Here is a 27,293-nt window from a genome sequence, read left to right as displayed (position 1 = left end):
CACCCAATACCAATATCTCGTATTTTCTGGAAGCAAAAAGCACTGTCTGTATTGAGAAATGTATCGTTCAACGTGTAAAATATAGTCCTAGCGCCTCGCCTCGAATTATTACGTTCCTCTTCACAACAACTTTCCTAACAAGATAGCATTGCTTATTTTTAAGGGCTCTCTTCAAGACTTCAAGTTTCGCTTTTCTGTACATTTTTTGCGTTTTTCAGTAACTTTTTGGATTTTTCTATGGATTTCAGGAGATCCCAATTTTTTACAACCCCTCGTTCCAACTTTTCGAGCTCAATTTTCCCTTCTTTTATTTTGGACTCGGAGCTGGAACACAGTTCAATGTTTTCTGGTTAGAAATTACCATAAAAGGTCAATGCTCCTCCCATCAATTTTTTTTTCTCCAAATTTTCCTAGGTCATCCTCATTATGCTGCCGTCATTATTCCGAAAATTTCCAAAAATTATTTCGGGAATTTTTGAGACAAACTTCTGATAGTTCTCACGGAAGTCAGTAAAATGGTCCAATGTCAAAGTGATTCGAATGCTTTAGTGATAAAATCAGTGCACCAAAACTAGCGCATTTCAACCTTGATTCGGTTCCAGGCAGAAACTAGGTTGCAAAATAGAAATTTAAGATGACTTATCAATGACTGTGCCATGGACGCTTTATATTACAGATTGTGCGAGCAATAGGAACCCAAAAGGGGATACATATTCCCTAAGAGAAATACCTCTACTGTGGGCATTCCATGTTTGTATTCGAAACCTTCTCAGAACTTCCAGCATCAGTGCGAATATTACCGAAGGCAAACACCCAATTTAAGTTCACATCATCGTAATATTATTAATTTGCATTTAAACATTCAAATTCAAGTGTTGATTTTAGGTGAAGCGACTAAATTTAGAGAACTCCTTTAATTGTCAGCTGGTGCTGAAACAAATACGCCATGCTTTCTCATCCGTTCGAATGCAGCATTGGCATCATAGTTCCTATGAGATTAGGCAAAATTTATTTGAGTTCATATTGTCATGGATCAATTCCGTTTAAATTTTCCTTACTTGTAGAATTCGGCGTATGTTTTCTTCTTTGGGTCGTTCACGGCGAATTTGTATGCAAACATGAACATGAATGATAGACCAATCGCAATGCCCAGGTTTCGTTTAATGGTAGCATTGTGGAGACCTTTCAATTGTGGTCGACCAGGAGTGGAAACAGCAGAAGCTCCAGCCATCTATACAATGCAAGGAATTTAGTTACGTAACAAATGAATATTGACGACAGGATTCTGGTTATATTGGAATGGTAATAGGACCGAATTTATGCTATAAATGGTGTCCGACGGGAGCAGTGCGTTACCTTAATTTTACTCGGAATAATCGGCTTTTCAGAAAAACGTAGTGGAAAAAATTACTTTTCGAGTCAGGCCTCACAAGTAAATATGGTGGAAATGTGAAAATTGCTGTCAGTTAAACGGAGTGCGTCTGAATGTTAACAGAAACAGTTTGATGTGCCGCTAAGTACCGCTTTTCATTTGAATTTGTTTTATGAAGGTTATAAGCAATGAAAGTGTAAAACAAGTATGGTCTATTGTCCGCCCGGAGGACATAAAAATTTGATTTTCGTACTTAAAAGTACTCATTTTCATATTATTTTGACATAAAATGTGAGTGCGTTTAAGACGAATTCAGCGATCGACCATACCTGTTCTCTACTGTCATTGGTTATAAGTTGATTGCGAATGAACCGAATTAACCCAAAGGAAGAGGTTACAAAATTTTAAACAATTACAAATTGTCGAAACCGTCAATTGAATTGATTTTCAAATAAAGGCATGAACAGCGATTTTTGGATCATTTTCATACTTGCTAACTTAACAATTGCTTGCAAGCATGAGTGTTTTTGACCGGATGAGTTTTTGAAGACTGTAGTAACTCCTGTTACCAAGCGTTACCCTTCTACGTATTTCCTCTCCGATGCTATTATCAATCACTATTGACCAGCGACCCAAGGTAAATAAAGCTGTCGACAGTCTCGAAGTGTTTTCCATTCACCTCCAGCGTATGGTCCGTTGGTCTGCCATAAGACAATTAAGTTGTCATGTACTTGGTTTTTCTCTCACTGACCTTGAGACCGACATCGATCTCAGCACCCCTATCTTCAATTTTCGTGAAATTCACTTTAACGATGTCAATGTTACGTCCAATTAAGTCTAGGTCATCAGCATATCCTAACAACTGACTCAACTTTCTGAAGATTGTACCGCTGGTTTCCACGTCGCTCTTTCTTATCGCCTTCTCAAGAACAATGTTGAAGAATAGAGCTGCCAGTCCATCGCCTTGTCTAAGTCCTTCCAAGGCTTCAAAGGTATCAGATAGATTGTTCCGAATTCTGACCTTGGCTCTCACATGTGACAGAGTCATTGTAGCCAAATGAATATGTTTTTTGGGGCAACCAAGTTCCACCATCGCATTCCATAGTTTCCTCCGAAAAACCCTGTCATAGGCCGTTTCAAAATCAACAAACAAATGGTGTAGAGCAACATTGAACTCTCTGCATTTCTCCCAGATCTGCCTGATGCTAAACAACTGGTCTGTTTGTTGAGCGATCGTTGCGGAATCCACCCTGGTATTCACCAGTTGTTGGTTCCGAATACGCCATGAGACGCTGCCGTAAAATATCCGCAAATATTGTTCAATAGATTACTTCCTCTGTAGTTGCTACATTCCAATTTGTCACCCTTCTTATACACTGGACAAATGATTCCGAGTTCCCATTCTTCAATGAAAGTAAATAGATAGGTATGGCCAAACGTTCAAATTTGTTCTAGCCGGAGCACATACGGATTTGCATGGCGCCACCTCAAACGAACTCATTTCTAGTGCAAATTTCCACTAGAAATGAGTTCGTTTGAGGTGGCGCCATGCAAATCCGTATGTGCTCCGACTTGTATGGACTGGCCATACCTACTTATCTACTTTCATTGCCCATTCTTCTGGCATTTCTTCACATTCCCAAATCCTCTCAATCAGTGGAAAAGTACTGTCGGTCCTTGTCATTGTTGCGTAAATGACTATTCTGCCATTTAGTACTAATCAGTACTGATATTCAACTAGAAATAATCTGTAGATAGATATAGTTTGGCCTTAGTCGTGCTAGCCAGTGAAAGTGTAAAACAGGTATGGTCTATTGTCCGCCGGGAGGACATAAAAATTTGATTTTCGTACTTAAACGCACTCATTTTCATATTATTTTGACACAAAATGTGAGTGCGTTTAAGTCGAATTCGCCGATCGACCATACCTGTTCTAGACTTTCATTGGTGCTAGCACATTACGCCAAGATTGCATTATAAACTTGCATTGCGCAATATTAGGATCTCGGTCCATCGGTCGGTTAAATTAAACGCATTCACCTCTTGAATTGTGATGACAGCTAGCGATGACGTTTTAATACATTGTTTTTGTTTGCATGTTTTTAATATCGGTTTCACTTTAAATCGTTTTGCTGCAAACAATTTGCGTCTCAGTGAATTATGACGAAGAAAGAATCGAAGGATGATGGAGCTGCGGCTGCCGGAAAACCGAAAACGTCTGCCTTGACCATATCACAAATTAATGCCGACAAATTGACATTGGTAAATATATCCAACGGCACATAACCTCATAATATTTTGCGGCATTATATTCGTTTGGATTGATTCGTTTTGTTTGATTCGACAGCTCGCCAATCAGTACTGGGCCCCACAAACTATTGACAGCCATCAGCCGTACAATGCAAAAATTATCGACGACATCTACAAAGAGATCAGCAAATCGGACTTTTCCATCCGTCGGATTATGATGCTGGAGTTTAGCCAGTATCTGGAGAACTATTTGTGGCCCAATTACAACCACACCGATTCGACTCACGCACACATGATGTCCATTGTCGTTATGCTAAATGAGAAATTTCGCGAAAGAGTCGACGCTTGGGCTGTGTTTAATTCGAATCCGGCGGAATTTCCCAATTTTTTCCAAAAAGTTCTCGAAGCTTGTCTTTGGAAGAAACCGCTAACGAGTATTGGATACCTACGCGAACAGACTGCATTGCTGTTGTTTTTGAACCATTGCTTCAACAGCCTCGAAGTACCGTTATGCCGAGATCAGGCGAAGCGATTAGTCTCGTTGTCAATGTGGGCTTGTTTGCAACCGAGTAAGTACTTTGTCGTGCATGTGCTTGCCTCCTGGTTTGTTTACAAATATTCTTTTTCTTCAACCAGAACGTCGTGAACAGGAACTGAAAGCATTTCCGGAATGGAGAAAATTGTGGAAAAAATTACAGAAGCGAGACAAGCCCGAAATGAAAGAAAAACTGGAATGGGAACGACACTTCTTGCAGGTGAGATCAAAAAATGTTTTTAAAGACTCAGTCGCTCATCTGATTTTATTATCGCACAGCGATTGATGGTGAAATTTATGGAAATTCTCGAATCAATATCCGAAGATGATGTTGTCGCCGACGAAACGGTTCGCTATTGTGAACGTTTCTTGGAGTTTTTGATCGACTTAGAGGCTTTGTTGCCGACACGCCGTTTCTTCAATACAGTCATGGATGACTGTCATTTGGTCGTTCGCTGCTCCCTGGCACCGTTAACCAAGAGGGAAGAGGGAAAGCTATTTTCTCAGGTGAGTTGAAACGATTTTTCTTTTCGTTTTTTGAGAATGATTGTCATAAATCAAATGTGCTGTTACGACAATAATAAGAGTGCAGTGTCCCTAGGGGAATTTTAAGACATTTTTGAAGAGAATTTATCGACGGAATGACTTTAGAGAGTTTGTTTGGAAATTGTCGGATCTGATATGGAACGTTAGTGAAATTTAGTGAATTCAAAGAAATTGAAAAAATTGTGAGATTATAAACGGGGAGGTTTTTAAGTTCTAGCTTTTACAATGAGTGCATTGGGTTAAAGTTCGTGAATTTGTCCGTTGTCTTAATACACCGAACGTGAGACTTCTTAAGAATGTCCTCTTTTTTACGGAAAAAATTCATTGGACAGTAACAACAAAAGAAATGTAGAAATGTATTTTGCTGAATTATCGTCCTGCCAACTATCAATCAATTTTTGTAGGAGCAGCCTAAATATGCTATTGCAATCTAATCAAAATTTTCTGCTCTAAAGGCTAGGGCATTTTTCTTCCATTTAGAGTTGTTTAAATTGACCGTTGACAATCTCTGCTCACTCCCAATAACCCACCCCAAAGTTCTGTTATAACTGAAGGCGCATTGGACTTTACTACCAAAGTTCATCGAAAAAGGATGTGGTATCCATTCGATCAAGTATGGCACTGAACTTCGAGAGTCAGTCAGAATAACTAAAAGAATTGCAACGTTAACTGAGGAGAGATATGCATGAACCGAAAAAATTTTATTTGGGAAATGTCTTTTTGGAAGTATTATTTTAAGCAATTGAGGAAGTGAGACGTAAGGTTTCACATGTCTTTCTGTCAGCTGAAATTAGGTTGATTGAGTGGAGTAAAAACTTTTGTTCAATAGCCCCCGAAGCTAACAGTAATATTGAAGTGTTATCTGACAATCAGACATTCACTGTCATTTCGGGTTTTCAGTTTGCAACAGTTGAACAATTGGATTTTCAAGAATTTCGAGGCAACTGTTCTTGCCAGACTGTTTTTTTTTTAAAACTGTTACTTCTCTGGTAACAGAAACTGACGGTACTTCAAACCAATCAAACTGCCAGACAATGAAACACTCTTTCTTATTGTCACATTTAAATAAAAAAATACCGTTCTGTATATGCGTGGTATTGGTATATGCGCGGAATTCAGAATTTCACTAAAATTTTGGTTTAAAAAAAGTTTTTCTTTGTATTTCTCCTTACAAACGAAAATATAAAATTTTTTGTTAATTTAAATATCAATCTATTGAGATTAAGAGGCAGGCAGGCAATCTGTATTTTTACTAAAATTCTATGATTTTCATATTTTTGTACATGGAGGGAATGATAAGTCCGTATTTAAGTCCATAAAAGTCTTTAGTCATCAATAATCGCCCCCATTCATGTAAGTCATTTCATCTCCCCAATCTGACGCCGATGGCGGCTCATTGTAACAGCACGTTTTCTTCAGCAAAAATTTCACATGTTTCTGCCGTAACACACAGATGTACAATATAAACGGAGCCTGTACAGAATTGACGATTATGTGAGCGTAGAGTAGACCGTCGTAGTCAATCCAAGACAAAATCAAGAACAGCCATGACACTGACATGACGAGAAGCAGTAGTGAGAACATGACGAAACTGAAATTAAAAAAAAGTCTCAGTGTCAATGAAATGATCAAATTAACATCCGTTAAAGAAATGCCGGTACCTCGATTTCAGTTTGTGATGGATTCGTCCATATGTGTTCATTCGATTGATTATTTGCATAGTTGTTACGTAGAAGAAAATGTCAATGATAATTGTGCATGCAATTGGCGTAAAGAATATGACAATGCCAAGCCATCCTAAATTGACAAATTGATTTTCTTGGTTAATTAGAGAACAAATTCCCGTCTCAGAAAAGCCGATTGTCCTTTACCGATTGTTTCCTGATCGGCCACCATAAATCTCTTTTTCGAATGGACAGAGTCCAAATAGAAATGAGCAAATACCGCAAAGCATGCCATACATCCAGTGGCCGTCCAAGCATACCCCGAATACCAACAATATTTTCGTCCGTCAGTCACTCTCAGGAAAACATTTCGCGATCTGATGAGATGTAAAACCGTACTTCATACTGATATTGGTCAATCCAGTCACTATACGTACCTAAACGTGCGCCAAATGTAATAGCCTAAACTGTTCAGCCAGAAGAATGCACCCAATAGGGCCACATACAGAACGATATCAGCAACCATAAAACTGACGTGACTGCTAAATTCCGTAAAAATTCTAACCAAATTAGCTGCTTGGCTTACGATCAGGCAAATTGTTATCGTTGTGATTATGTTGCCGACTAGATCTCTGATAAAACAAAAAAAAGGTAAAATCAAACGCCAAGTAAAACGATACCGAAAAAGTTACCTCAGCGTTGGTAGTACGAAATAGATGACTGCTACAATCATCAAAATGCTGATGGATATGCCATGACAAACGGAATTGATAATTTTGCGTAACAGAAAGTCAGTGTCGGTCCAATGAATCACTTTTTCCGGCGAACAGACCATAGCAAATTGAGCAACACTTTCGGACTTGGTTGTTGAAATAGCCTGAATTGAGCGATAAATTTCAATGAAATTGTGCTGATCACTTAAACAGAATGGAATGTCTTGGACAGACTTTATTCCACAAAGTTTAGCTTTTTAGCAGTGAAAAGCTTTTTAACCTGACAAAAAATTGCTTTGGCTGCAAACTATCCATTTTTCTTAGAGATAGAACTCTCATTGTACCAGGTACTCGTACAAAAAATAGGTTTGTTGTACGTATCATTCAGTCTTGGCTGTAAGTTATATACATTTTAGTTCATCTCCTTGCCGACTACTGGACAAAGCATTAATGTATGACATATACTATGCCAGTTTGTTGCAAGAATATATGGCACAGTTTGCAGCCAGAGCTCGTTTTTTTCTTGACCTTACTTCACAGACTCGCTATCAAAGTGTGTGGTATTGATCTTTCGATTCTAAAAATATTTACCTTATCCATGCAATACTGCCCTTGTTCGTAGTCGTAGTATAGAGGAGACTCATCCTTTTCGATATGTTTCTCATACAAATCGTCCTCATCGTCTGGATTTTTAATGTAATGTCTCAGTTTACCATCGGGTAATAAATGTAATTTGTCTTGACTCTGTTTCAAAATGATGCGAATTAAATAGAAGAACATCCGCTGTTTTCGACCGAGCATACCTTCTGATAATGATAAACGGGCCACATTTGCATCGGTCCACAATCTGGTACTCCGATGGCGAACCAAAATTCGTCAACTTGAACATTTTCTCTGCCATCATAGCCAGTGAAGAATGGTTGCCAGAGCCCTATTACATTTTAAAAATAAATAAATAAACGAAAATAAATTAGTTTCCAACGGTAGTATGGAGAGATTAACAACATTAATGTATACCGTCGAAAAATTAACTTCACTTTCGAACTTATCGTCTTACACATTGGTGTTCTTCTGGTCTCTATACTATGTCTACAGACTTTTTTTTTCTATTTTCTGGTGTAGTATATACCAATCAAAAACATTTCTTTTTTTTTCCTCGTTTTATTTAGATAAGAATTTATTTTCTTTTATGGGTTTTTCTATTTCTGTGTTCGATTTTAGACAAAACTCTGTTTTACGTTCATTCTTTCGATCATTTATCTAATTGTATTATCACTTTCAAATGGTATTATGGTGAGAAGATTGTTATGGTATATGGAGGGTATGCATTGTACATATAAAACCACCAACTGTATCACTTTGTTGATGATAGTTTCTTTTTTCCCTTCCATTCTCGTTTTCAAATCGTAATGGTGATTGCTTTTCAATCACTTGAAATTGTCGTCGATTATTTTTATTTCAATTTTCAACGTTTTTGTTTTGTTACTATTCGAATTTCAGTTTTTTATCTTTTTTATGGAATGTAGGACCGTTGGAATAAATTGATGACAAAAAATAGTTTATCCGACCAGTAGATGAATTTGATAAATACGAAATGGTTGAATATTTGTCAATGTTTTAATGAAAAATGCAATTGAATGGGATACTGACGCATTAATAAAATACATTTCGGTTCAACATATTTCACCAAATCGTCATAACTTTTTTTTTGGTTTTCGTTCACATTTATCCGGTTCATGGAATAGCCTCTTGTTTGATGATTTTATTGGTAAGGTTATTGAAAGGAATTAGGCTGGGAAAATGTATATTGACGAATTTAATCATACTAAACCGTTGATGATTTCTAAAGAACAACTGAACCTATAGGATGGAAACTGAGGAGATTTTTTCGATTCATTGGGACGAGTTTCATTATCTCCCGAAATGGGATTCGATTCTTCTAAAGATTAGAAATTTTTCGGGCTGGTATATGGATACGGAGATTTGGAATATGAATAGAGGGTTAGGATTAGGAAATAAATTTTAAAATCGATTTATCGACATTGATGTCAGTTACGAACATCTAGACCTCAAAGATCCCTTAAATCTTGTGTTTAACTTTGAGATTACGCCGGAAATATCAGAAAAATATTCCCTCCAAGAACTCTCCGCTACTCTGAGGTTCGATTGATCCCAAAAAACTCAAATACCCGCTGCAATATCTATTCCTATAAATAAACAGACAAAATGCTGATTAAATAATGATTGAATAACTCGCCGCGTGTAAATATCCCATATACTTGTTGATTCTCATTAAGCACACCTCCTAAGCACAACATTGCGTAAACGGTTCCCCTTTATTTTTTCTAAATTCTATTTCACAAAACTCACCTGCCGTTCGATTCACCTCCGTACATCGAAGATCTATTAATATTTCATTCTTTTCACAACATTTGTTTATCCTAACAGCATTCGGTCCATGTTTTTGTAGCATTACCAAGTGTTTATTTGACAAAAGAACGTACATCCCGAACCACATCAATATTCTTTCAACTGATTTCATTGTGCTTGTGTTTTTATCGAATTGAATCCTAAAAAGATTGTTTTTTATTGTTCCACTCTCTCGGCTTAATAGATTTAAGCGTATAACCACCGCGCCGTAATGTTAAAACAATTTCAATAACATTTCATTTGTAATGCCGTTCAGAGATTCACAGTTCGTGCGAAAAATGTTCGATTTTTTCCCGTTTGAATTATTTATGTTTGTGACTCAACACGTTTCTAGTTAAATAAATAAACAAAAAATCAAATCAGTCGATGTATCACCCATAAAGAGGACAATTAAATGTCGCGTAGACTCCTTTCTTAAAAACAAATTCAAATTGCGTTCACCAGCGTTCAACAACGTTTGTATTTAATGGTTATTTCGCATCACGTCATCAACGCACATTGTTCGTCGGAGTTCGAAAACATCAACAAAAAAAAACTTTAACTTTTGATTTTAAAGATTTGCACTCATACGCTATTCGTACAACGTAGCGTCACTTTTCACTTCCGAACAATTGCTTTACGAATTTATGATGGAAATCTTCAAGCATTTTTGTTTTGGTAATGTTACAACAGTTTCAACTATTCGTTTCGTATTTAAATTCAATTCGACTTCTTCTTTTATGTCGGATAATTTTTCGTTTAGTTCAAATAAACAACCATTTGTGTTGAAATTCTGTTTTACAGTAAATTGCATTAGTGTGGTTTTTCGTCTGTTACCAAGAGTCTTGACTGGATATTTTATACGTGTTTACAGAATGAATAAAAATTTTATTTTATTTCTTGTTGTCTTCTCTTTTTCGTTCATTTAGTGGTCCGATCATGTTTCCATTCCATATGATATTCTCGTAACACTTATTAGTGTGGTGCCAATTGTTGAGTCTACCCGAAGCGGTTTTGTTTGCAAACATTAATTCTCGTATACGCGTTGTCGTAAAAAATAAATTTTATTTAGAAGCATCCAGCATTCGAGAATAAATTTGTGTAAACTCCACAGGTCATAAAAATTCTTTATCGAATTTTAAGTTAATTTTACCGAATTATTAGCTAATTTTAGCGGATGCTCAGTTAATTTCAGCGAACTTTAGCGAATATACAGCTAATTTTATCGAATTCTAAGTTTTGCGGATTTTCAGCTAATTCTAGCGAATGCTTAGCTAATTCTAGCGAATGCTTAGCTAATTATAGCGAATGTTTAGCTAATTCTAGCGAATGCTTAGCTAATTCTAGCGAATGCTTAGCTAATTATAGCGAATGTTTAGCTAATTCTAGCGAATGCTTAGCTAATTCTAGCGAATGGTTAGCTAATTATAGCGAATGTTTAGCTAATTATAGCGAATGTTTAGCTAATTCTAGCGAATACTTAACTAATTCTAGCGAATGCTTAGCTAATTCTAGCGAATGCTTAGCTAATTCTAGCGAATGCTTAGCTAATTCTAGCGAATGCTTAGCTAATTCTAGCGAATGCTTAGCTAATTCTAGCGAATGTTTAGCTTATTCTAGCGAATGCTTAGCTAATTCTAGCGAATGCTTAGCTAATTCTAGCGAATGCTTAGCTAATTCTAGCAAAAGCATAGCTAATTTTAGTGAATACACATCAAACTTTAGGAATACTCAGCTAATTTTAGCGAATGTTCAGCTAATTTTGGCGAGTTCTCAGCTAACTTTATCGACTTTCTTCTCAAATTTCTGTGCCGGTTTGTTCATTACGAATTGACACCATGATGCGTATGTACAGCCGGTTTTAATAGGAACGGTTTTCTGAGATGTTAAGTTGACAGCATGAGTCACAGTCGAGTTTGGCAGTCATTTCGTCATTTATGAATTATTCATGAGACTGGATAGGTGGTAAAAATTGCTATTTTAAAGTTCAAATTTGAACGCGTACCGCGAAGCGAATCTGGAACTTGCGTAGATATTCAGGGAAAAGTTTTGAAGATGATATTATTGTTACACTGTAACCGATTCCCCGTTTTTAATCAGACCAGCATAGAAAGACTAGTCGCATGAAAAGATTTGCTGTTCATTTTATGTATATCTTGTACGCAAATTGTTAAGTCAACACGTAAAGGTGCGCGTCCCTATGAAGAGGACATACATTATTTTCTTGCATGTAGCACCACACGAAAATTTAGCCGTTATAGTTTTCACTGCACTAAACTAGTGGATGTATATGTGAACAAATGCTTCGGTTAAACTCATACCATTAAAACGAACGGTGTTGTATTATTGTAATCTTACCTGTGATCTGCGGAAGTAGACATTCATTGGCGGTGTTCAATTATCAAGGGGGACATAATGTACGGTTCTTGACGTCTGGAAAATATCTATAAAATTATTCCATTACAACTCACAAAGTGTAACGAATTAAGTTTACTTGGAAGTTTGTAACTGTGCACTCGAAAATGCATCGCTACATATTTGCAATTTAAAACCCTATCACTTGTTTGTTGGCTGTTGAATGGAAAACATTGTGTATGTGTGTGTGTGTGTGCTATGCGGTTGTGATTCATATCGGAATTCATTGAATATGAATTGAACGCAATGTGTCGACTCATTCTATTTACAAAATTGTTAATGCAGCAAATTTATTTCTCATTAAACTTTTGTTTGTTGTTGCATTTCAATAAAATTGTTTTCGTTACTTTTAATGCTACTGCTGCTCCTGTTGATGATGATGTGTGTGTTGTAGTTCAGTCACATTATAGGAAACTCTTTGGGTAAAACAATAACAGACATAATAAAGGCAGTTTGTTGTTTAACTTAAATATATTTAGTTGTGTGACCTTATGTCCATCACCATTATTTGTTCCAAGAAAGTAAAATAAAAACTTAAATCGAAAATTCGGCGATATTATTTTGCCGTTCATTGATGTCGTCTGCATCTTTATTTTGAATTCTCTTGAGAGAGTTAAATTGATTTGTTTTTTTAATTGGGGAATATTCTTTGGATTGGACCAGTTGTTTTGAGTGAAACAATATTTTTTCAGCAAACGTTTCGATGTTTATTTACATCATCTTCAGTGCACATCTTGTACATAAGAAACAAAACAAAAATTAAATTTGGAAATTAAATAAACTAATTCATGGCTCACTCACTTGTTCTCTTTGAGAGTATTGGCAAGTTAATCATAAAAATAATTAAAAAATAATTAAATTGATTTGGTTTAACTGAAGACACGTTAGCCTGATATATGTCCAGCGACCGTAAATCAGTCCGCACCGACCAAAATATTGATTGATGACAAACTGACAATTGATTTGATTTACTTAACCTGTTGTAGACGGCAAGCATATGACCAATATTATTCTCGGGTCTATTACTTCCATCGATCAAAGCATTTTTAATCTGTTGATTTGAAATCTTGTACTTCAATTTTTTTAATATGCATTTTACTACATAATGGACCAGATTACCAGCTTGTCATTATTTTCGTCATCGTTATCGATAACAGATGAATAGCCGTATGTGACAGATTAAAGAGGTCGTCCACATATTTTTTCATTACACCAACTACGAAAGTTGTAATTTTCGCTTCCCGAATGAGATGCGAAAGTATAAAAATTCAACTCTCAGTTAGCCACGACATCACAAGAGGTGCGAAAATACTTTCGCCTCCCAACAGAGGAGCGAAAGTACTTTCGCCCCTCAAACGAGGATGCGAAAGTAAATGACAGCAACAACATGTGTTCCGTCTGGTGTCGTTGTGATCACTGTGATTGTTGTGATAGAAAAGAACGTGGCCAATAATTTATAAATTTTTCTTTTACCAGGAGGCTGCCGCCCCCTGGACCCCCGCATATTTCAGCTTATTTCGATAAATTTCATCAGTTGGAACATTATAAGGAAGCTCAAATTACAATTTTCGTAGCTGTTTTAATGAAAAGTTGTGTGGATCACATGGCACGACGTAAAAAAATTCAACCTGTGCGATTGCCGCCCTGGCCTTCGGCCACGGGCTGCAAACTTCGCACACGGTTGAATTTTTTTTACTTTCGTCCCTTGTTCGCTTGCGTTCACATATTTTCTATACCGTCAACACCTACCGTCTTCTTTAACCCATTACCTACATCTGGCCGTCAATATTGCATCACCCCCAGAACCACCGGTACAAATATGCAGTCCGAAATCCGAATTCAATTAATTTCTTGATGGACGCATTTTCCATAATTTCCAAAAATTTACATTTGAAATTGAGGAAACCAACTGTGCATAATGTAGCTCAGACTCGTGCACAACTGTACACATCTAAACCACATTATAACATGTTGAATCGAAATATGAACGTGATATACAAACTTAAGCGAAACATTTTGTTTGTTTGTTCTTCGGTTTATATTGCAACAACGAAATTTAGAGTTGAAAGAACCACAACAATGCAGACGACCTCTCAGCCATCCCACGAAATAAGACGAAAAAGTTAGTCATATTGAAGAGCAGGTAAACAAAAGAATCTTGAAAATCTTAAAGTACATTCGTTGACAATTCAGAGGAAAATTCTCATAAATCTGCAAGAAAATCTTTTGAAGTTGGAAGTCCTCAAAGAGTTTTTTAAGTTCTTTGTTCACTCAAGTTTATTTGATAACCATAACGGATACAGACTCCGGAATTTGATTCAAATTTTATCAATCCTACAATACAGCAGTACTAATGTCCATAACCATGGAAAAAAGGACACAGAGATTAGCTTTCAAAACAGCTACCCCATTTTCGAATTGTATGTTTAGGAAAGTGGTTGCAACTAACTTTCAATAGCTGCAACCACTTTCCTATCTCGTTACCTTTCACTGATAAAAACTTGAATCATGATTGCAATTGTAATACAACGAACGATTACATGATTGGTAATCGTGTATCGTTTATTGAAACACTTAAGAACAGCATGTGCTGATGCTTTTTCTTAACTTCACACCTTACCATTTTAATCACTTACGTGACTGAGCGATATGAATCTCTAGACTTTTCGGCTGGTATTGGTTTATTTGTCGTTTAAACAACCGATTTCAGAAGGGCTTTCACAAGAAATTTGCTTCCCACTTTTTATTTGGAAAATATTTTATTTATAATTCTAACCATAGAAACACACTCTACGTAGGTCTGCGTTTTAGGTTGACGTCATTCAGATAGTATTTGTTTCAGTTTGTATTTATGACATTTGTGATTCCTATAGAGTAACATCTTGGAGCTAAAAATTTTGGGTAGCACATTTTTGTCATTCTCATAAAGTCTTAGTCTTTGTTGGAAATATTTTCATTTCAGTCTAATCTCAGGGAAATTGTGTAATAAACAGAGTAATATGTTGAAAATTAACTACAGCTAGAGGCAGTGAAACTTCAGCATGAATTTGCTTCAGCTGTTTTTCAGCTCATCCATACAAACAATCAAAAATGTTTTGTACGGTTTTACCACTTCCACGCGCGTGTCTGTAGCAGCTTCAACCGTATAAACGGTTTTAATTGTATGTGTGTATCAGCTGAAAAACAGCTGAAGCAAATTCATGCTGAAATTTCACTGACTCTGACTGTATGATTCAACTATGAAACCGCTCTGCTCGGTTCTTGTTTGTATGAAGAAGCGAATGCCAAACCAAAGTCAGTAGATTTTTCAACATTCGCCTGTGTTATATGATTTATTATTGTGAGCTTTCTACGTCATTAATCGATTTAATACTTTGATGCTAGGTTCTAATATGTGTTATCGTCCTATATTACTTCACAACAAAAACATACTTATCGGCTAATTGAGGCGTTGCAATTGTAGTTCAAATAAACAACAACGAACAGTGTCAGTGATATATTTATTAGCCTCAAGACTGGTGCTCAAAAAGCCACATTTCTGCAACGGCGCTGCGAAAAGTGGTCTTATTCTTGCATCATTTGAGTGATGAAATAGATTTTCGTATATACTTTTTGTCACTCATTTTGAACGATTAACCGTAGATTCTGTCGTAAATAAAAAAATTGTCCTGACCAAATTTCGAACTCCCGAAACTAAAAACCCAATGCTTATCTGGCAACACTTCCGACTATTCGGCTGTTATACATCTAAATAGCAGTGAACCAATTTTTGAAGCAGTCGTTCATATAATTTTTCGTTCATTCAGTGGTACCGTTCGAGAGTTCTGCTTCGGCTGATTTTTGTTTTGACTACTTACCCATTTATTGGTCGAATTTTTGATAGTTGCTAGTTGAGAAATATCAAATATTTGCTGGCATCACCATATAATTATTAAATCTATTACTTCCATTGTTTACAATGCGTGAAAACAAGTACATTTTCTTTACTTAATACTCTTTTATATGATTAGTTTTGTGCTATATAAGAGAACACGATGTCAATAACTGATGACTAAAAGTTCGAGAATACCTTCAGGTCCTTCAGTCGTTGTTGTTTTACTTCGATTTGAATTGATTCAACGACCCACTTACCATTTATCATTCTTGTTTCTTGTTTTCTTACTTCTGGTTTTCGAGTAAGAGAAAAAGCAATTGAGAAAATAAAATTTTCTTTATTTCATTCAATCAATCGATTTTACACAATTAAAAGCTTCTGTTTTTATTTATACAACAAAGAGAATAAAATTTAAAATACAGAATCGACAAACATCCTAATACAGAATTTGTCTCAAATTTCATTCCATTTCATTCGAAAAAAAAAACCTTTTACATCTAAAATATCATTGCCAGCTTTATAACTCGTAGCAACATCTTAGTAAATTTAAGTAGAAATGGAAACGTTAACTAAATACAAACACTTTGAAATGTTTAAATGCACTTTGACTATACAAACTATAAATTCGTTAACTCTTTAATGAACTTATAACATTTTCATTTAGTAAAATGTGAATGATGATGCCGTGAATGTTTAATTGCTTCGTATAGATAAATTCTACATTAAACTAATTTTTATGGTGATTGTTTTTAAAATCTTAACAACTATTATTTATCTTATAATCGAAATGTTATGCACTCAGTTTGGGGTGGTATACACCCGGCGACACCGAGTCAAAAGTAATAGAGTCAATGTTTTTAAGCGTTGTTTTCATTCGAAAAAAAAGTGAAGGAAATAGTTATGTACAGAGATGAATATTGAATTCGGCTGTTAGTCGACATGAATTATTTATGTGTCAAGTGGTGTTTAGTTTCTGAAAAAGAAATAGAAATAGAAAACAAAAAGCAAAATATTAGTTTGGTTAGTAAAACGATATGAAGGTCTAATGATGAAAGAGTATTGTCAATTTTTGATGAACTAAAACTCGATTCTTTGGATGTTTTCAAAATGACGAAAAAATGATCGTACATTCGCTATATATTGCGGATATATATTTATAATAACAATAACGCAGGCGAACATATTTTTTTATTCTTTTTGTAACTACACATTCAATTATTCGATGTTATTCAAAACACTTGTTTCTATTTCGTACGCTCTGGCTGATGCATGAAGAATTCGAAATAGACCACATTTGTTACATGTTGTTCAATATACCAATGTTATGTGTACCATACAATAATGTTTAATATATTTGGAAGATTTCATTTAATATTTGCTTAGACATGTGCGCCGACGAAAGTCTCTTAACGTTCATATACGTAGATGTCGCAATTTTATGAATTTATTTTACGTGCTTGTGGGTCGAAAATCGTTCTTTTCATCGAATTGCCTGAACTTTGACGGCCTTAGAATGTACAATCAAATTCAAAACTCGGCTCTGCCTCGGCTCAACAAAATTCACACGAAAACTCGACTTTTCAACTTTTCAACTTATCATCTGTTGTTATGTAAATGTCTATTGATCCGTTAAAGAAATAATATAGATTCAACCGGCAAATGAGTACATGAAAACATAAAATTGAAATGCTAACAGTTAAAATGCCGGTGCAGGCCCTCAATTGGTGTTAATGCTCTTGTGTTTTGTTTTAGTGGTTTTTGTTTTTCTTTAAAACTCCTGCACTGAAACAATGCGGCGCGCACATCTTGTGTATAATGTGGTGTTAGTCACGTGAAGATTAGTGCGGATCCAATTACTTACATTCAATTTTGATTAAATTTATCGGAAATGACTACTTATGGTTCATGAGAGTGGTTTTTGAATGCGTATAGCTTCGAAAACAATAAAAACACAAAATCATTTCGTAACAATACCATCATTCAGTTGCTCTTCCTCTGGATCACGATTCTCTGCCCAACTAGCCGGTGTTCGTAAACAAAATATCCGTCGATTCGCCAGCTCTTTGCGTACTCGCCGGCGCCACACCACCAATACACAGAATATCAGCACACCGTGCAATGCATTCAATATGTCTGTGATGAACCTGTTGCAATTAAGATTTATCAAATAAATTAATTGGACCGTGATGATTGTGTGCAGTGCAGCACATTGACGAACCTACGAATTGCACACAAAGTAAACAAAACATCTGCTCGATTGTGATGTTTTTGTTTATCTCGGAGATGGATCACTCTCATGTCATGCTAGTTTCAATTTGAACGCACAAACAAAAGATTTGTGGGTCAAGAGTCCGACCAATTTCAGGTCATCCTAACAAAGTCTGATTGAATTAATCAAATATGCGTTCGATAAACAGAATTTTTAGTAAAAGTGCAGGCGGTTGGTTGTAAATTTGATTTCAAGTAGAAATATCTGATAGTTCTCTCCGGTTCGAAGTTGTATGTTACTCTCATTTCGTGGTTTTAATACAGTTAAGAAATTCAATGTATATTACGGAGGTTCATGATGTTTTTGTAAAAAATCGACATTGGAACTAGTTTTAGAAAAGATCTACTTTGCATATGGTTGGAAAGACAACTGGTCCCTGTGAATAACTCAAATTAAGACAAATTAACGAAGAACTTACCAATAAGAAATATCAAAGTCTTTCTGAAAATGATACGACAGAACCTCAAAGATCCATGTAAATCCGGCCAAAATGAATAATTTGAAATACAACGTGAATCTGTGAACGATGATTGTATAGTGTCAATTGAACCGTCTTTGAGAGCCGTAAGACAGCTCTACTTACTTGTATATCAAAGCTCTTCGTTTATCGGGACTCACATCATTACCATGTGAATGTATCCCATAAGCGGACCAAGCGAACAAAATTATATTTATTATCAGCATTATCGATATTGGAGCATAGAGGAATGTCCATGTTTCCTGTTTTTCTAATCACGAAAATTTTCCATATTTACATTATTGTCTGTCGGAAAATTCAACGGAAAATAAAAGAAACTCACCTTCAAACCAGCATGATTTCTCACCGAAACCAGGGTCATATCCTCCTTCTAGAATTGATGTTATGTAAACCGTTATTGTCAGAATTGTCGGTACACACCAGCCGTAGACGTGGTTCAATCTATACCAATGTTTTTCGACGATATTCCATTTCGGTATGCTGGGAGAAGATTTCTTGTAAGAAGGAATTGCTTGTGTATTGCTTTGCACATGAACTTACACGCTATTTTTCCACACATTTAACATTATCAAGTTGAGCCATGTGAAATATGCAACCGAAAAGTAGTAAATTATGTATGCTACAGAAGAAAATTCAAATATAAAATTAAGACGGAATGGTTATACAAGCAGAGGAACAGGCGAAAAATGTAGTTCAAAATTGCCATTTGGGTGGTTACAATATGTGCATGTCAAGCGACATACGACAATTGAAAACTTTCTTTTCGCTCAGGTGTGCAATAATTGTTCAATTACCGAATGGTTGACAGACGAAAGACTGTGTCAATTTTTCTGGCTCTGCTATTTGAATAATTCCAAGCACCAGCATAAATATCATCAAACAAATGAGTGTTACACAGGTGACTTTGTCCTATTGAATTGAAGTAGAATTTCCCAGTCAATTGAAGATTTAATATTAAGTTTAAAATTTCGTTTTCAATATGGTTATAAGGAAGGCTGGGAGGTGTCTTTACTTCGGGCGACTGAATTATATTTGCACAATTTATTTACTTGCGTTTCTCGTAGATCTGGTATTATCCAGTAAACGTACAGCGTGAGTAGTAAAAAGAAAACCGAAATCAATGCCATTGTCCCTTTCACCATAAACATAATTGGTGCGGTTTTGACATGCTGACCAAAGCATACCAGCGCAACTTCTCTCGTCTCATTGCTTCCATTTCCCAGGTAATTTGTGATACAATATCTGCGTAGTCGATTTGATCGATCAATTTGATTAAAATTTACTAAACAAAAAAATCATTCATTCAATTACGCGTCAATTGGTACAGGCGGACTGCTTGAGTTCATCTGTAAATATCCATTTTCCAAAATGTGGTATGTATCGAGCTTATTGTCACTCGGGTCCAATAGGTATTTTCCATTTTCACAGTCCAATAAAATTTGGCCCTTGAGGCCGTTGTAGTTGCACGAACGATCCTTCAAAATGTTTTGTTGTCCACAGCACGGCGGTGGATGTTGATTAGCTTCGGCTAATCGAGCTACAATTGCTATCGATATCACAATTTCAATGGCGTACATAAATCGAAAACACATTTTTTGTTATTTTCTTTTTTTATTTATAAAAATTGGTTTCGTATCGTTTGCAGTGTATACGTTTCTCTTTTAAACTGTTTGGAAAAAAAAAATTGTCTAGATGTTTCTGAAACGTCTATCATCTGTTTGTGCAGCACAGTTTATAAAGTTTTTTCATGTTTTCTTAAAAGAAATAATTTTATTTTTGCTGTGTGTAAGCGATTGATTCGCTGACATGACTTATTCCTTTGACAAAGTGGTGTTACAGGATATCAACTTTGAAAATGTTTGCCGGAATACCGAGGAATGATTGGAAAAGCATTGTATGTAAATATAGACTAACATTTTTCTATTTAAAAAAAAAATGATTCAATGTGACGAGTGGAAAGATATATATCTGTCGATACCAGCGCTGAACAATTTTACATGAATTGCTTTCTGCATAATGTTTGTTCAGAATTATTTTAATGGAGCTTTAGGTAACGCGTTCGATATTCTTTTTTATTGTTAAACGATCGATTTACTGTCGAAGATTTAGCGTTGTCCCAGTGTGACAATAAATTGTTTATTGTAATTCGCAACAAAGAAAAGTTCAGATTTTATTGCTGTTTCTTTCATGAAGAAACGTTAAATGTAAATGATATCTGAATAATGTTTATATCACTTTTGAAATTAAGAAAGTTATAGTTGTTCACGCCACTAAGTACAGTCTACTTTGCTCAAACGAAAACGAAGGGTTGTCGGTTCAGATGTTATTGGCATACTTCTCCGATATTCCCTCAACCTCGACCTGAATGATAATTTTCTTTCTAAAAATGCATAGAATTTCGATTGATAAATATTTTCTTTAATTCTGATTTATACGACAGATTCACTTGACTAAGTGCTGTTCAAAACGTTTATTATCAATGTTCGCATTTGGCCGAAAATAATTTGATGAATTTGCACCGAAAGTAACTTTCAATAAAAAATGAATGTTAAGCAGCAGCTTTGGAATGATAACATGCAAAAACCAATATTATTACAATGTACTCTCAATTATTCATTCGCTAAGTGTATGCTAGTACTAGTGTTACAGTCTCGGAAAAATGTTTTGTATACGAATTGTAGCGTTCATTGCTTTTGATTCCTTTTATGCCAACGGAAAGAATTCGAAATTTTGGTTTTTACTACTTTGAATAACTTTTCAAGTGATTGAAAATCTACCACGAGTGGGACACACACTGTAGTTTTATTTAACAAATTTTTCTGAGTCTGGCCTGGGTCTGAAAATAAAATGTGTTCTTTGTAGGTGAAATATTCCACGATTTTTTTTTATTCGACCTGTAAAATTGAAATTCATTTTCAGACACCTAATATTAGATTAAGAAAAGAAGGAACGAGATCATTTCACTAATTTTTCCAGAGCGAAAATGGAGTAGGTCAGTCGAGATCAACCACTTGAAAAACCCCGTCAGACCAGGTTAACCGAAATTCTTATCCAAATATTTCAAAAAGGTTTGCCAGGTTTGACCTGATTACAAAATTCAAGGTTCAGATGTTCGGATGGATTACACGTAAAAGTGGAGGATTATTAAATATTATGTTCTGTACGCAAAACTAATTGCTACGACTGTAAGTGTCACGATGTCTATGAACTTTCGGTTTTGAAAATGTTTAGCTTTCATAAAAACATTTGCTATGATAAGAGGATTTTTGTATAAAAAAAATATTTCACAAAGATAACTGACAAAGTGCATTAGTTTTAATTGAATTTTTTTGCTGCCGAAAAGAATTTAGGATTTTTTGGATGGTTTGAATATGATGACATTTAACAGTTATTTATAATGTCAATTTTATAACTGAAAAGAAGTCATTTGTTCCATTAAAAATGTTTCTGCTCTGGCACACTAGAAATAAAACCTCGCATTTAAACTGTATTTAGCTGTAGGCATTGCATCATCTATGTTCGTTTTAATTTGTTCTACATTAAATTTTCTCTGTACCGTGCAGAACTAAAGGATTTGACTGAAAGGCATGTCCTAAATGCGTGTGAGTTCATTTAAACTTACACGATGGAAAGTCTATTTCTTAACTGGTTATAAACAAAATGGAATGTGGTTGAATTGAAATGGAATGGTCCGATTAATTATGTTTAACTGTAACGTGTGTTTTCAAGGTCAAACTACGATACATATAAATAAATAAAAATCGTTCCGATTTCAAAGCACCCTCTTCCCCAGTCACATTAAATGTGTGAGATTTTCGAATAAAAATGTGGTCACTCAAAAGGGACACACTCCCCATCTTGCATACGTTTTTCAAAGACCTAGTGAAATATAAAAACTTTTTGCATTTACACATCTAGTAAATCATAAGCGAAATAGAAAGAAACAATGATTACCTATGCCACTAATTAAATGCTTCCATATTTCGACTTGTTTCTCTTCCCTTTGGACTTCGGTCTACTAAACTTTATTGCTTCAATCAGAATTCTTAATGAAGCGATACAATTTGAAAATGGTCAATAGTCGGAAAAAAATCTTGAACACGTAACACTTCCCTATAGATTGACTTCTACATACCCTAAGAAACATATGATGGAAAAGTCGTTTGCAATGTGTTGCTCCGAGCCAAATGCGAGGTAAATAATCATACAAGAATCCACTTCCACCATCCGTCCCATTGAAATGTGAGGTAGTTTACTCAAAAGCATAAGGTGAAATTATTCCACCGTGAACTTAAATAAACTTCTCACAACTCAGACCATGGTGTAATGGATTTTCACCCAGATTCTACGATCCGTATGTAAAATTGTGTACTTAATTCGGAATAGAAGTGAAATAGTTATTTATTAATCCATCGAAAGAATTTGTATTGCTGGCATTCTAACCCCATCCTGTAAATGCCAGCAACACAACATCCAAATCAAACTTTATTTATTAACTTAGTCAAAAAAAAAAGTTTGAAATTCCATTTCCAAGTAAATGTGACCAGAGCGTAGCGAGAGGGCACAACAAAATTATCGAAAGTTTCAGCGGAGAAAATTGAGAAAATTACTAAAAGAAGTTTTTCGTGTGATTCACGTTTACTTTTCCTCGGATCAACAAATTTCACATGAAAATAGTACTTTTAATCCATAACTTTAACTATGTAAATAACTATTGCACCCTGCACTGTTGAATAAAATAAAATTCGTTGACGTCATATTCCAAAGCAAAGCTAATGTGTATACGTTTCTGTTTAAATATTTATTCGTTTCTGGCGCCTTTTTTAATCTGTAACATTTAGGGCCCTAATTCTGTACACACACAAAAATATTGCGAGCGATAAAATTGATTCAATGAATATATGCCATAAAGCACTGCATTCACGATGCAAATCTGATAGAATAGAAAATGCGAATTACGTTGGAAATGAAAAAATTTTCGCCGAAATTGTGTATCGCACTGAATTTCCATTTCAATGGCATTGAACGAGTTGAAAATGCATGTTTTTCCCTGAATTTTCTATTTTGTTTCTTCATTTTGAAGTTAGCATTAAATGAGAAAGCAAAGTGAATTCACGATTTTCTTTTATTAGTTAGACGAATAATACTGCCGTACCCAGAAAATATTTGAATTTAAATTTGCAACTGAAATAGTTTTAGTGTAAAAAAAAACCACAGAAACTAAAACATTTAATGGGAAATAAAAGTTTCTGTTGCGGTTTTATTCGACGTCCTATTCAGAGCTGTGCTGTGTTACATAGCCATTATTATTTCCTCTGTAAAATCAATGGAATTTTTGTTACACCTCTGAAAAAATGCGGTCTTGTAATTTCGCAGATTGCAGTATTATAGGCTTCGTGGAGACTGTTCAATGCATTTATAACGTATAACATTATTTTCAACTGATTTTCACATAAAATATAGCTTATCCGAGAGAAAAAGCAATAGATTGAAAGAAAAAATTGTGCAGCCCATTATACACATCCTTTCAAACGACAGTAGTTGAATGTTAGTTATTAAACTTTTCTCTTATTTTCATAGAAAAGAAAATTTATTTTCTCGACGGAAAAACTGTTCAATACTTTCAAGAGTAAAAGTTTGCTCGAACAAAAAAAAATAACCAGAAAGAATGTTAAATTGTTCGGCACCAATGAACTTTTCAGACATTGAATTTACTTTTCAAAAATATTAGACTGAATATCAGTGTTTTTTATACACAACGGGTATAGTTGGGTTTTTACAACCAAAATAAATTTCAGATCACATCGTAAATTATTCTATTGAAAGCTTAATTGAATTTAAATTAGAATGTTTATCATTTTTTAGCTGTTACAGTTTCAACAATCGTAATTCAATTTCATTCAGACTTCGATGGTAATAAAATTTCTTTCTTTTAATTGAATATTAAGTATTTGGGTTGGAATATCATTTTTGTTTATAATAATTTACATAAATAGGCTGAAAAGCTCTGCCACGGATCGTTATAACAAACCGAGTTGTTCGCATTTAATTTATGCGAAATGTATACATCTAACTTTGACTGTTTTAGGTGGAAAATCGTTTGCTTTAATTTTATGAATATCTTGTCAAATTGTCACCTACATTCAACGGCCCGCTTATTTATGCCTTCATAATCGATTGAGTACTAAACAATTAGGTGTAACTCTTTGAATGCTAAACAATCGTTTTGTTTACCATTACATGCTGTAAAACATTTTCGGCAACACGATCGATTGTCGTAAGTGGAAATTAGAAGCAAACAATGAAATTTTTCATTTATGGCACGAGATCACGTAAAAAAAAATATTTTGAAGAACTTATGTAAACAAAACGCATTGTTGCTACCAGCATATCTCGATGACTTTGTGTAGTGTGAACATTGGGGTAAGGTTTTGGAACCGAATTTTGTGATTTTCTATGTGGCGGTCAAAGAAAATCTAATTCTTATTACATTAATGAATGCTTCGACTTCCACTTTAGAAACCATATCATAAGGAAATGGCAAAGTGTTGCAAAGGTGAACACATCCTTTCCTTAGGTGAAGATGGGTAAAGATGTTGAAAATAGCGGGGAAGTCCTTTGTGAATGACAGGGAATAAAAGTATTGATGCACTTAATAACAGAAGACATCAAGTATGGTTATACTCGAGGACAATTCATTTCCGTTAATACATCAAATCAAATTAAACTCACGCTTCATAAAGTCGAGTTTAGTTTGTTATGCTTTTCTTTTGACTCCTACAATCATACTGAAAAGGTGCTTTATAGCGTAAAATTACAGCGCTTGTTTTTTTGGAAAACAATGACGCTTTACAATAGATGTAGGGAAATAAATTCTTTCTAACGATTTCAACGAATCTATTGTCCTCATTTAAAGTATTGTAAACACATAATTCGTTGCTCCGACAATATTCGCGAGATGCACTAAAATACTCGTTCGTCGTCGTAAATGATCCAGTCTTTTGTTTCCCTCCAAAAATAATGATGCAGAAGATAGCTCGTTGACTATTCTCTAATTTAATATCCGTCGCAGTCTCACAGATTTTCCCATTAAAACCTGATGATTAGTAAATACAGAGAAAAAACAGTTTTCTGGTTGAATAAAGTCTGTTTGCATGCATAAAACGATCCAAACATTCGAGTGATCTTTTCCTCATGTTGCCAATCGAACATTGCAAGCAGAAATGCTACCGTAAGCATTTTTACTATACCATAGTATTGCATTACGTAATTTGTGAACAACATCTAATGAAGCTCACATGTAGTAAGAGAGCTAGACGAAAGTTTGAAACAGTTGTGAAACGCATAAGAAGTCCTAACTCTGACTCTTCCTTCGGAGCAAGACAACAACGTTGCCACGACAAATCGTCTCTTATCGTTTCGTCTTTGAGTTGTGACAAAACGTTGCATTCCTTTCCTATCAACACAAAAATTTATTACCTGAAACAATTTCAAATGCAGATAAGTTCAGGAGAAATGGCAATGTGCAAAGTCAACTTAAAATGAAATACTAAATTATCTACCCAAATTCGTATGAAATTCTTAAGGTTTTTTGATAGACACCGGTATGTTTGTGTGTCACATTTTCGATATTAATAAGAAAAACCCGTTGACACTCCTGACAAAAAACCGACATAGTTTCTCCGTTTCTATTATATTGAACTTTTTGGTGAAATACCTTGGCACATATTTTTCGCAAATTAGGTTATCAGCTAAACACACGATTCAGCTATTTTAGAAATGAACGAACAAATTAAGACGGTAAAAACCCAACCAACAATTGAGACACTGTCGTCTTAGTACTAACACGTTAATCGGTTTATGGTTTTTTTTCTGTCTTTCTTTTAACTCGAAAGATTCTTTGATATCCCGCAAAACCAGCTTTGCTGTAATCTTAATCTTCACAACCGAATTGTGGAGGTTAAGAGTTTTTAATTACAACAATTCACACAATATTAAAAGATAAATAGCGTTATAAACGCCTCTTTTATGAATGGATAACGTACGGATTCGATTCACATTTTATTTCATTTTTTACTTATTTTGGTTGATGTTTAATGAACAGAACGATTTTTTAATTCTGTTTTATTTACATGTTTTTATCATAAAAATTTGCTGAATATTAACACAATTAATAAAGTGCATCGGTGGAAATGTTTAAAATTTCAATGTTGCATCGCCTTTTTCAGATATTAATACGCAAATATCCACCGTTTCATTGTCTGAGTGGCGTATATATATTTATAGATTTAATAATCGTTATTAATTTCAGATTATGGAAAATAATAAAATAAAAAATTGTTCAATAAACACAAGCGAAATATGTTTTTAAAACTGAAATATTAAACGAAAACGAAAAAAAAAATCTTTTCAATAAACCATCTCACAACAAAACAAACCGTCGCGCGCTAACGTGAAAGAATTATTAATCAAATTAAAATTTGTAAAAGAAAGAATGAACAAAAAATAAATTGCATGTAAATTTCAACAATTTATTGAATTTGTATTGCGTCCGATCGCGTCCAGAGCAACTTATTAACTGAATAAAAACCGAATGTTGTTTCATTTGGAATGGGTCTGTGTATAATATTATTATCGTTTATTGAGCTTGAGTGTTGTTCCAATGTGTAAATCGCTTATTTCTTGTATTTGTGCAAGTGGATTATTTTCTGTGCTGTGTTTTTTCTTCTTCTTCTTTTTTCGTTATTATGTCTGTCTTTTCTTTCTGT

At 34.8% G+C, this 27,293-nt stretch overlaps 4 protein-coding genes across 9 annotated transcripts in view; 1 reads left to right on the top strand and 3 right to left on the bottom strand.

Moving 5' to 3' along the window:
* Positions 1-817: 817 nt before the first annotated feature.
* On the bottom strand, positions 818-1,513 carry LOC119069832 (cytochrome c oxidase subunit 6C). Its single transcript, XM_037174000.1, has 3 exons — positions 1,357-1,513; positions 1,059-1,231; positions 818-989 (listed from the first exon to the last, which is right to left on the bottom strand). The coding sequence occupies exons 2-3, from the start codon at positions 1,229-1,231 to the stop codon at positions 914-916; spliced, it is 249 nt and encodes an 82-aa protein (XP_037029895.1). The 5' UTR covers positions 1,357-1,513; the 3' UTR covers positions 818-913.
* A 1,918-nt stretch (positions 1,514-3,431) lies between these two features.
* LOC119069828 (RNA helicase aquarius) overlaps positions 3,432-27,293 on the top strand; it is a 45,760-nt gene continuing 21,898 nt past the window's right edge. Inside the window, exons 1-4 of the mRNA XM_037173990.1 lie at positions 3,432-3,634; positions 3,720-4,191; positions 4,259-4,377; positions 4,437-4,664. Coding sequence (XP_037029885.1) covers positions 3,533-3,634; positions 3,720-4,191; positions 4,259-4,377; positions 4,437-4,664 — 921 coding nt within the window. The 5' untranslated portion in view covers positions 3,432-3,532. The remainder of the gene's footprint in view (positions 3,635-3,719; positions 4,192-4,258; positions 4,378-4,436; positions 4,665-27,293) is intronic.
* On the bottom strand, positions 5,842-11,885 carry LOC119069829 (probable G-protein coupled receptor Mth-like 5). 3 transcript variants are annotated; one of them, XM_037173991.1, is made up of 9 exons: positions 11,848-11,885; positions 9,451-9,650; positions 7,884-8,011; positions 7,672-7,824; positions 7,060-7,244; positions 6,805-6,999; positions 6,575-6,744; positions 6,365-6,500; positions 5,842-6,294 (listed from the first exon to the last, which is right to left on the bottom strand). In XM_037173991.1, exons 1-9 carry the CDS (start codon positions 11,868-11,870, stop codon positions 6,036-6,038), a joined length of 1,449 nt encoding a protein of 482 aa, XP_037029886.1. In that variant the 5' UTR covers positions 11,871-11,885; the 3' UTR covers positions 5,842-6,035. The 3 variants fall into 3 exon arrangements, with proteins under 3 accessions (XP_037029886.1, XP_037029887.1, XP_037029888.1); XM_037173992.1 differs by lacking the exon at positions 11,848-11,885 and adding an exon at positions 9,804-10,356; XM_037173993.1 differs by lacking the exon at positions 11,848-11,885 and adding an exon at positions 9,886-10,356.
* LOC119069830 (G-protein coupled receptor Mth2-like) lies at positions 16,166-27,037 on the bottom strand. Of its 4 annotated transcripts, none has more exons than XM_037173995.1 (10): positions 26,571-27,037; positions 19,837-20,279; positions 19,575-19,767; positions 19,320-19,434; positions 19,066-19,144; positions 18,848-19,005; positions 18,631-18,775; positions 18,466-18,564; positions 17,753-17,922; positions 16,166-16,751 (listed from the first exon to the last, which is right to left on the bottom strand). In XM_037173995.1, exons 2-10 carry the CDS (start codon positions 20,115-20,117, stop codon positions 16,723-16,725), a joined length of 1,269 nt encoding a protein of 422 aa, XP_037029890.1. In that variant the 5' UTR covers positions 20,118-20,279; positions 26,571-27,037; the 3' UTR covers positions 16,166-16,722. The 4 variants fall into 4 exon arrangements, with proteins under 4 accessions (XP_037029890.1, XP_037029891.1, XP_037029892.1 ...); XM_037173996.1 differs by having other exon boundaries at positions 26,658-27,037; XM_037173997.1 differs by having other exon boundaries at positions 26,776-27,037.

This window comes from Bradysia coprophila (genome assembly GCF_014529535.1).
Source record: "Bradysia coprophila strain Holo2 chromosome X unlocalized genomic scaffold, BU_Bcop_v1 contig_39, whole genome shotgun sequence".
Classification (NCBI taxonomy): domain Eukaryota; kingdom Metazoa; phylum Arthropoda; class Insecta; order Diptera; family Sciaridae; genus Bradysia; species Bradysia coprophila.
This window is presented reverse-complemented; position numbering and strand designations above follow the sequence as displayed.